We start from the raw sequence: 9535 nt of genomic DNA, 5'->3' as shown, positions 1-9535 counted from the left end.
CTTATGAACTGGATTGGTGACTTTTATCTGTATACAGTGGCTCCTAGACAGGTGTTGGCCTTTCAGCTATTGGTGAGCTACCCTAGAGACACATGCCATGGGGTAAACTTTACTGAGCCAATTAGTGCACCTTGAATATTGCTGAGAATTAGTCATATGAATGAGCCTGGTCTGCTACCTAACATCTGAACATGAGTTACTCTTCTACACTGATCCTCAACATAGGTTCATTAAGGGTTATACTCCAAGATGTAAACTTCCCACAGTAAAATAAAATATGCATCATACTTGGTCCAAAATGATAAAACTGAAACTTAAAAAAGACGTCTTTATTGAAATAAGTTAATGCAGCGGGCCTGAGAAAACCCACATCAGTTGGTTAGGGCAATAAGAGCTTCCACCACGTTGCCCATGTGTTCCCTCAAGCTCCGTTCTGCTGCTGCTCGGGAGATCTCCATCTCTGTCATCTGCAGGGAAAGGATCAATGATTTTACCGAAGTCTCCTGGGCAATAAGGTGCCAGCAAAACGTGAAGACTCCACTTGTTCAGGAAACAAGACATACTCCCCACCCACACAGTAGTTAGGCATTCCTACTCACTATCAGCTCCAGATCTTCCTTCTTGATGGTGACTTTTGCCAGTTCCTTCTCCCTGAAAATATTCAGGTACTTTAGTCCTCATTTTCTACCTCCACCATAAACTCCCAGAAAGGATCATGCCCAGTTGTGCCTTACAAATAAATGACTTGATAAACACTGTTGACTGAAAATACAAAAGGACTCCCCCTCGCCTAACATCCCATCCCACCCCATCCCCTGGAATATTTATAGCAGGCAGGTGTTGCCAGGTGGCCTTTCCTTCCACCAACAAAACAGTAAAGTTGTAAATCTTAGGTCTTCAGAAATTGGTGATAGAGCCGAAGAACAACAGTACGTAGTACAAAAGCCTAACGATGCCTTTTTTGTCTGGGGTAGAGTGGGGCGGGTAGGTAAGACTTACCGCTCCTGTTTGGCTTTCTGCTCCCTGGACCGTCTATCTCCAATCACGGACATGGCCTATAGGAAAGACAGATCAAGTTACTGATCTGCTACTCACAATTCCTAACAACCTAATACCAGTAACAAGCGAGTGAGGTGTGGATTCACAATTCACAAACGTAGGATTCGGGCCTACGTTTAGTTCAATTCTGCGCACCTGAGACCCATTTTAAACCCCATCTCCATCAAGCGGAGGGGCCCAGTGACGGTTCAGTTTCCCTCTCGCCTCCTCCCACCAGCGGGATGCGGGCCCCTCCTGGATCCAGGCTTGCCGTGTCGGCCTCCGAGCCCCGTCTGCTCTCATCCCGCCCAGACACGCTGCCCGGCCAACCTCACCGTCTCCAGATTGGAACTCTGGATCTCCTTCTCTTCCGCATAGTCGGTGACTCGCTCTAGATCCGCCGCACCACTGTCATGCTTCCGTGGCTTCTCCGGAGGCCGCTCCGGACCGCTCGTCTCTGTCTCCAACTCCAGCTCCACGTCCCCCTCCGTCGCCATATCGATCCCAACGCGCAGCCCCACGGACCCGGCCCCGCCTTAGAAGGACTTCCGGCAACTACCTCGCAACTTCCGCCGGGACGGCGGGGAGGCGGGGCTGGCCCTGGGCCACACCTTCTTTAGTGCGCTGGTTCTAGAAGCTTCAGCAAGCAAAGCAGTTCGTTTTTCAGACTTCCTTTCGGGTTTGTACAGTGTTTTCTGCCAGGCCGTGTCCCAGACCTAACCCATCACCACTGCAGACCATCCCAGCCTTTCTTAAACTAGGACCAGCCCACACACGGCAAGGAACTCTGTTCAAGATGAATGACGTCTAATCCTAAACCAATTAAGAATGCTAATCTATAGACCAGATAGGCAAACTGCTCCCTAATCTGGGGAGAACAGCCTGAGAAACCCAAGGGCCCTGGGAAGAAAGTAGTTTCAGAGGGATATCTGCATTTTCCACCACCCGGGGGGTCGGTGTTCTTTTCCTGGTATCCCTTCCCATTCTGCCTTAAACTGCCTTAAACAACCCGGGACTGCAGGAGTCCAATGGGCTGAGGACGAAAGAAAGATTCTACTTTCTCATCTGCCTTCCATCTGGTGGACCTGGGCTTAATCCCTGGGATAAGGATGGTGGGTGAAAAAGCGGTCACAAGTCCCAACACCTCCCTCCGCCTGGCACCGCAACGCAGGGGAGTCAACAGTGTCATAGTGAGTCCTCCCTTCTATCAGGTGAGAGGGTACGTGGGCAGAGAACTCCCCCGAGCAAGAGCTGTCTGAAAAGGGGAAGGGAATGGTGGCTGAAGCTGTGGAGGAAAACCCACGGGAGCTGGTAAATATGGCTGACCTGCCATTTACTGCTGAGGCCCTTCTGCTGCTTTGGGTCTAAGACTACTGATCATTAAACCTCTCCTCCCATGTTCCTGGTACCAGATGTTTAGGTCCTGGGAAAGATTAAGAGGCCAGATGTGACAGGCTCTTAGGAAGTTCTGCCAGTTATGTTAAGCTCTTACGATGAAAGCTCTACCTGACGTCAGTGTAAAGCAATCTTAAATAGCTTGGAACCAAACAGTCTGAGAATTCCTAAATGAAAGAGAGGGGAGGGGAAAATTTTGGAATTCAGCCTCATGGGTTGACCTCACAAATGTAGTGATGTAAGCCTATCCTCAGCAAGTCTCTACCTTGCTGCCCTGCATCTGCTCTACCCTCAGGTGTCCTGCTGCGGGCCTGTTCCCTGTACCTGCTGCTGCCCTTCTAAGCGGCCCCCTCTCACAGAGCCTCCCTGTAGCCGCCTGTTCTACATCCTCCTCCACGTGGGGACCTCAGCAGTCTGCTGCCTCCTGCTGTCAAGGACAGTGGTGGAGAGAGTTTGGGGCAAGGCACATGGGGTACGTGGGAGGGCTGGGCTGCAGCGGGAAAGGATAACAGGAGGAAAGTCTGAGGTAAACGAGATTTGGACTGAGGATAGGGGACAGATGAGTGGACGCACCCACGAGTAGGTACGTCTCTGTGCATGACGACTTGTCCAGCCATTTCTCACATGTGCCTTCCCTTCAGATCCAGATGCCCTCAGGGCTGTGTGCCCATCTGTTTGGCCACTCTCACTGCCCAGTGCTGCGCGGCTCTGGGGCTGTATACCGCCTATGTGCAGGAACTGCCACCTTCCACCTGCTGCAGGCTGTGCTGCTGATCGACCTCCACTCCCGCACCAGCCTAAGAGCACAGCTACATAATAGGTCTGTGTGTACTCTTTGGGTGGGGAGAGGACAGGGAGGGAAGTAGACACAAGCTGAGTAAAGGAAATTTCCAGATGAAGTCATAGCACTGTAAAAAGACAGAGAACAGGTTTAAGTCCCTGCTTCCACTATACTTGCTGTGTAACCACAAGCCACACACTTTCCCTCTTTGATCTTCTAGTTTTCTGAAATGGAGGTAACAGTGGAGTTACTATATGCAAACCCTCTGTCAACTCTAGAACACTGTCCAGATGTCATTTAGGTATCAGGGTCAGAATTTGGAATAGGCTGTGATCAGCCTGTCGGTTCCTCCCTTCCTCTACTTAGTCTCTCTTCTCCCCTTTCCTATAGTTCTGCTTTCTCCTGCCTATTCTGAGACATTTTCTTTCCCTCTTAACCAGTTTCTGGCTCCTCAAGCTGCTACTCCTGCTAGGTCTCTGTGCTGTTGCCTTCTGCATCCCTGATGAGCATCTCTTTCCAGGTACGTTCTATTTCATCCTAATTAACAGGTGTAAGCTCAAAGATTTTCTAAGAAAAAAATCTTCCCTGGCAGTCCAAACACTTCCAATGCAAGGGATGCGCATTTGATCCCTGTTTGGGGAACTAAGAACCCACAAGCCTTGTGGCACAGCCAAAAAAAAAAAGGTAGGAAGAAGACCAGGAGTAATGATATGATCAGTTACATTTTCCTACTGGTGCCTCACCTGCAGCCTGGCATTACATTGGCATATGTGGCGGCTTCACATTCATCCTGCTGCAGTTGGTGCTTATTACTGCCTTTGCTCATTCCTGGAACAAGAACTGGTAAGGAGCACATAACCCTGAAAGCTTCCTGGGAAATCTGACATTACTAGACCCAGTCAGGTTGGGCAAAGGACATGACAGGTTGATGATCCCAAAGCTTCCAATTAAGCAGTATGGAAAAACTCAGGAATATGATGGCTGTAGGCCAAGTGGGATAGGCAAGTCTCACCAGTCTTCTGGGAGAGGGGGAATAGCTGATAATGGGTAAAAACAAGAGCTGGAGCCCCAAGCCACTGCCCACCTCCCACCCTTAGGCAAACAGGTGCAGCCCAAGACTGCCGCTGGTTCCTGGCTGTGCTGCTGACCACCCTAGGATTCTACAGCATGGCGGGCGCAGCAGCCACACTCCTATTCCACCACTACACGCACCCCGCTGGCTGCCTGCTCAACAAGATGCTGCTCAGTCTGCACCTTTGTTTCTGTGGCCTCCTCTCCTTCCTCTCCATCGCTCCCTGCATCCGCCTCAGTGGGTACATGCCTTACAGCATTAAAGATTTGGGAGGCCTTTAGTATAGCAAATTCCACCATCCTTAGTCACTTGTCATCTCTCTACAACCCCTTTACAACTCTATGGACCACAGCCCACCAGGCTCCTCTGTCCATGAGATTTTCCCATGGCAGACTTACCATGGAGCCACCAGGGAAGCCCAGATAGCAAATTTCATTTGCCTCCCTAATCTCAACCATTCTCTGCTTCCTCCAAAGGGTGGGGAGACAGAAGCACAGATGAGGGTAGGGGTGAAGGAAACTAGAACCCAGTAGGCTAAAGCAATGATTTCCGTTCTCCCCAGAGCAACCTCGCTCTGGCCTTCTACAAGCCTCTATCATCAGCTGCTATATCATGTACCTGACATTCTCTGCACTGTCCAGCCGTCCTCCAGAGAGGGGTAAGGAAAGGACCTGGATTCTTAACAAGGTTTACCCATGCTAAAACCGTTTTCGCTCCTGCCAAATACCTAGCTGTTTGTTCTCATCATCTTTCTCTTCTGTTGCCTTGCCCTTTCTCAGTAATCCTTCAAGGACAGAATCACACTCTGTGCCTGCCTGGCCTGAGTAAAATGGAATCCCACACACCAGATACTTCTCTGGCAGTGATGAGTGCTGGCATCATGTATGCTTGCGTGCTTTTTGCTTGGTGCGTAAAAGTGTCAAGGGAAAGGTGTGAGAAGGGAGGATGCTCACAAGGACAGGGATGGTTAGGAGATAGTCTGGGGCCATGGTTTATTTAAACTTTAAAGGAAGATAAGAGGAAATCTCCCCACGAACAAAAACAGTTTCTAAGAATAGCACCCATCAGATGATCTGTATTTGAGGAAGGGGACAAGGGAAATGACTTGAGAAACTTTAAAAGCACAAAAGATTTCAGGGCCCTCACATGAAAAAATTTCAAAATTTGGCGGGGAAAGGGCTTTGGGAGATCACTACCCTCCTGAGTTACTAATATGGACCAGCTGGCAGTAAATGCTGTCAGGTAACCCTCCTGCTGTTTGACTGTATCAACTTGAAAACCATCTCTTCTCAGCAACGAGGCTTCTTACCTGGCTGAGGTATTTGGGCCCTTGTGGATTGTCAAGGTTTACAGCTATGAGTTCCAGGTGAGGATGGGTAGCTCAATATCCCCAGTACCCCAACCCCCTTCACACATAGCAACACACACACACATCCTATCAACCTCTACCCAAAATGCTCAGATTCTAGCTGCTGTTACCTTTTATTGAGTACCCACAATATGCTAGGCACTGTGCTAGATACTTTACATACACAATCTCATTTAATTTAATCCTCACAACAACCCTGTGAGGTAGGTGTTTGCTCCATTTTACAAATGGAGAAATTGAGGCACAGAAGGTTAAACATCTTACCAAAGTCCCCATAGCCAGTCATATACTGGAGCTAGAATTTGAACCCAGGTGTGCCTCCACTTGTCACCCCACACCCATCTTTTTAGAGGAGGAGTTTCCTGTACTATTTCCCAGACATTCTTTTTCCAACATGCTGCCTTTCATTTCACAGAAGCCCTCACTCTGCTTCTGCTGCCCTGAAACAGGGGAGCCAGAGGAAGGCGAGTGTCAAGTGAGGATCCGTAAGTATAGACTTCTGTAGAATGCCAAAGAGTGCAAATGCCTTTGTGAAAGAGGCTGGGGAAGGGAAGAGGTGTTTCAGCAGCTCTGCTACCAGCACTTCTTCTCTCTCTCTCCAGGACCAAGAGGTGTGGCTGCAAGACCAGCTGACCAAGAGACCTCTCCAGCTCCTCCAGTGCAAGTCCAGCAGCTTTCCTATAGCTATTCTGCCTTCCACTTCGTCTTCTTCCTTGCATCACTTTATGTCATGGTTACCCTCACCAACTGGTTCAGGTAGGATGGAGGGGGGCCTGGGATAGTCTTCCGAAAACCTAGTTGTTTTAGGGAAAAGAGCACTTCAAGGCCAGTCCGGAGTTCTCCCGAGACACACGAGTCTACCATATTCTTTGGTGGGGCAGCAGGATAGCTCTAAGCTCTGAAAGTCACGGACCTGCCGACTCTCTAACCAGAGACTTTGGTTCCACAGCTATGAGGGAGCAGAGCTGGAAAAGACCTTCATCACAGGTAGCTGGGCTACCTTCTGGGTCAAGGTTGCCTCATGCTGGGCCTGTGTACTCCTCTATCTGGGGCTGCTACTAGCACCATTCTGTTGGTCCCCAACCCCAGACCCCCAGCATCCTATCTTAAGGCGACATTGTCATCGTGTATTGCCAAATGACAAATATCCAATCTAGGTACTTTCAACAAACTGGAGTTCCCTTGAATGTGTACCCCTAGTCTTAACTCAAAGGAGCTGTCCAGCCCAAGAGATTCCTCGAAGACACAATGGGAAGTTACCTCCCTTTAAGTTGAAGTCAGTAGTATGTCTGACTTGAAAAAAGTGGCCACACACACCCTAATACCCTGGGCAGAGTATCTGACTCACTGGAGCTACCGTTACTTCTTCAACCCAGCTCAAGAGCCTGATTCCAAGTCAGCAGCTCAGCAATCACTGCTAACCCAGCAGACAGTGGGCACCAGCTCATTCCTGGCTCTTATGGTAGAGATGTGGGCAGGGAAAGACCAAAGGGGACCAAAGACTTACTTGGCTCTGCCTTTGGCGATAAAAAGGAAAACAGGAGTCCACCTCTGGGTACAGGGATGTAAGAAGCCCAGAACCCTAGAACAAACCAGGACATAGGAAGAAAGGCGCACAGATACTACCCTAAGTTTTACTCCTGATGAGTAAAACTTCCATGAGGAATGACAGAAGAGAATGTGAACACTTGAGAGCAGCTAACCATGGGAACTCCGGCAACAGCAGGGTCTGGGCCAACTTTCAAGCATAGCAACAAACTGAGGAAGAATGAGGAAGAGGGAGCATAAATTTAGGTCTTGCAGCCTTCCTTCTCAGGACCTCAACTCCATCCTTAGGATGATGTTCCAGGTCTGAGTGGGGGACAAAAACCACAAAAAAGAAGTCCCTACAGCTCTTAGAGGATTTCTCTACCACATACCCAATACCTGTCTGTTGCAGTACAATAAAGAATTTTTCTGTGATGTTTAAACTTAACCTACATATTCACAACCTTTTAGAGTGTGAAATTCCCTTCCCTTTTGGTGGGAAAGGGCAGCCATTCCTCCATCCCCATCCCCCCAAATCCCCAGTCAAACCAGGCGCTCAAGGAATTACAAAGCTACTTTTAATACTTTGGGGTGAGCCCCACAGGAATAAAAAACACTGGGAAGGGGTAACCCTCTCACCCCCAGGAGTGGCCCAGGGGGAGAGAGGCTACCTGAGGGGTAGGAAGCACAAAAGGGACCCGCTGCAGACTCAGGGCAAAGGGAATGCCATCGGTGCTGGGACCTGTGAGCACTACAGGAGAAAACGCGAGCGTGATGGGACTGGCTCCAGGCACACAGGCGAAGGGCAAGAGGGTTGGACACGAAGCCACAAAGCTACTTGGGTTCCTCCTTCTTCTCGTTTGCCTTTTTCTGCTTCTGCTGCATGATCTCCGAGTCCCTAGGGGTAGAGATGATGGGGCACTGGGAGGTACCAGAGGGCAAAAAGGACAAGATGCAGGGGTATGAAGGGCACAAAGGATAAGATGGAAGTGGATGGGACAAAATTCAGCATATGGCTGCTGTATTCCCACCCTAGGAGAACAAGAGGAAGAGAGCTGAGGCTCAAAAGGCAATCAGTCTCTATCTGGCTGTTGCCCAAGGGGTCAGAAGTCTGGCCACACAGGCCCAAGGCTATTCTGTGCCGAGTACCACACCCCGCCACACCAGTGAGAAGGTTGGGAGAAGGGAGGGCAAATGAACAGCAAGGAGGGCCAAAAGTACGGGGCTGTCATAACCACTACTGCATTTGAAATGTGAAACTCCCTGCCCTTGCCCTTAAGGTCAGACCCGGGGGCACTCAGAAACCAGACCGAGGGCAGCACCTGTCCCAGTCCCTTCCTGTAACTCTGTGAACTAACAATTTAGAGGGTGAGAGGAATAAAACCCTAGAGGAAACAATGCACTCTGCCCCTCACGGCTAGTCCAGATGTAAGCTCAGAGCTAACTTTTCCAGGTACAACCCTCGGTCTAAACCCAGGTCTCACCCCAGCCTCCCCTCCCCTCCCTGGGGCTACCTCTGCTTGCGGGCGGCAGCAGAAAGCCCGTCATCTCGGCGCTTTCCCTTAACCGAGTCGCTCTGCTTTTTCATATTCTTCTGGCGGGCGAGCTCGCGCTGGTTACCGCCTAGAGAAAAAAAAAAATTAAAGATGAGACGCGAGGGCCTTTGCGGTCGCACACCGGCGACCCTCTCCCCTCACCAGACACCAGTAGGCTCCCACACTTCATTCCCGGGGCGCCGACACCGGCCCGTTTGGGCCCTGGGCTGCAGATTCGGCGGGGGAGGTGAGGTGGGGGGAGCTGCCACGGGGCAGGTCAAACTGGAGAGTGGACAGAGGACGGTTCTGAGGAGCCTGCTAGAGGCGTGTTTCGAATTTCGGCGCAGCATGAGGACCCAGACAGGTAGTGGCGGTGTCTGCAGACGGTCTGGGTCTCTGTGGGGGATGGGCAGGGATCCGGAGTAGGGGGCTCTGGGTCTATCACAGGCGCGCAACTCTTCCCACACCGCGGAGAATCGAGGAGGGCCTTTGCAGGCCGAGGAGCGGGAGGGTTGGCGGGGAAGGTTCTCAAGAAGTGGCGGTGGGCAAAGGGTCGATTTCCGGGCTCCGAGTGTGAGGGTGGCTAAAGAGCGCTCCCAGAGAAAGGTCTCCCTGGGGAAGCCAAGAGGAGGTTAATGCCGAGGTTCGGCAGTCGTGTTGAGGGTAAAGGGGAAGAAAAGGGCAAGGAGAGAGGATCTCAATGCTCACGGGTCATGGCGACGGCAACGGCTCCGGCCTGCCTCCGTCGCGTCCCCTCGTTCAGTACGACGTTACAGGCCCCGCCCCTCTCTCGCAGCGTAAGAAGTCGTCTTTTCCTC

At 50.9% G+C, this 9535-nt stretch overlaps 3 protein-coding genes across 6 annotated transcripts; 1 reads left to right on the top strand and 2 right to left on the bottom strand.

The window, feature by feature from the left end:
• Positions 1–314: 314 nt before the first annotated feature.
• HYPK (huntingtin interacting protein K) lies at positions 315–2250 on the bottom strand. Of its 2 annotated transcripts, XM_061395093.1 has the most exons (4): positions 1374–2250; positions 1000–1055; positions 600–651; positions 315–467 (listed from the first exon to the last, which is right to left on the bottom strand). In XM_061395093.1, exons 1-4 carry the CDS (start codon positions 1533–1535, stop codon positions 372–374), a joined length of 366 nt encoding a protein of 121 aa, XP_061251077.1. In that variant the 5' UTR covers positions 1536–2250; the 3' UTR covers positions 315–371. The 2 variants fall into 2 exon arrangements, with proteins under 2 accessions (XP_061251077.1, XP_061251078.1); XM_061395094.1 differs by lacking the exons at positions 315–467; positions 1000–1055 and having other exon boundaries at positions 592–651; positions 1374–1567.
• Positions 2148–6905, top strand: SERINC4 (serine incorporator 4). 2 transcript variants are annotated; one of them, XM_061395098.1, is made up of 12 exons: positions 2148–2249; positions 2729–2905; positions 3075–3253; positions 3655–3734; positions 3964–4057; positions 4312–4523; positions 4849–4944; positions 5066–5192; positions 5580–5652; positions 6071–6119; positions 6258–6411; positions 6605–6905. In XM_061395098.1, exons 1-12 carry the CDS (start codon positions 2148–2150, stop codon positions 6810–6812), a joined length of 1551 nt encoding a protein of 516 aa, XP_061251082.1. In that variant the 3' UTR covers positions 6813–6905. The 2 variants fall into 2 exon arrangements, with proteins under 2 accessions (XP_061251082.1, XP_061251083.1); XM_061395099.1 differs by lacking the exons at positions 2148–2249; positions 4312–4523 and having other exon boundaries at positions 2400–4057.
• An 833-nt stretch (positions 6906–7738) lies between these two features.
• SERF2 (small EDRK-rich factor 2) lies at positions 7739–9535 on the bottom strand. Of its 2 annotated transcripts, none has more exons than XM_061395095.1 (3): positions 9426–9535; positions 8697–8805; positions 7739–8080 (listed from the first exon to the last, which is right to left on the bottom strand). In XM_061395095.1, exons 1-3 carry the CDS (start codon positions 9430–9432, stop codon positions 8017–8019), a joined length of 180 nt encoding a protein of 59 aa, XP_061251079.1. In that variant the 5' UTR covers positions 9433–9535; the 3' UTR covers positions 7739–8016. The 2 variants fall into 2 exon arrangements, with proteins under 2 accessions (XP_061251079.1, XP_061251081.1); XM_061395097.1 differs by having other exon boundaries at positions 7818–8103.

Source organism: Bos javanicus, chromosome 21, assembly GCF_032452875.1.
Source record: "Bos javanicus breed banteng chromosome 21, ARS-OSU_banteng_1.0, whole genome shotgun sequence".
NCBI classification, from domain to species: domain Eukaryota; kingdom Metazoa; phylum Chordata; class Mammalia; order Artiodactyla; family Bovidae; genus Bos; species Bos javanicus.
This window is presented reverse-complemented; position numbering and strand designations above follow the sequence as displayed.

Coding starts and splice junctions, on each gene's coding strand:
- HYPK (XM_061395093.1), bottom strand. CDS start 1,535: ATGGCGACGGAGGGGGACGTGGAGCTGGAGTTGGAGACAGAGACGAGC. Junction 652..999: donor CAGAAAGCCAAACAGGAGCG/GTAAGTCTTACC, acceptor GAATATTTTCAG/GGAGAAGGAACTGGCAAAAG. Junction 468..599: donor AGGAAGATCTGGAGCTGATA/GTGAGTAGGAAT, acceptor CTTTCCCTGCAG/ATGACAGAGATGGAGATCTC.
- SERINC4 (XM_061395098.1), top strand. CDS start 2,148: ATGGTGGGTGAAAAAGCGGTCACAAGTCCCAACACCTCCCTCCGCCTG. Junction 2,250..2,728: donor TGAGTCCTCCCTTCTATCAG/GTGAGAGGGTAC, acceptor CTCTACCCTCAG/GTGTCCTGCTGCGGGCCTGT. Junction 6,412..6,604: donor ACCCTCACCAACTGGTTCAG/GTAGGATGGAGG, acceptor TTGGTTCCACAG/CTATGAGGGAGCAGAGCTGG.
- SERF2 (XM_061395097.1), bottom strand. Junction 8,104..8,696: donor GCTGCCGCCCGCAAGCAGAG/GTAGCCCCAGGG, acceptor GGTACCTCCCAG/TGCCCCATCATCTCTACCCC.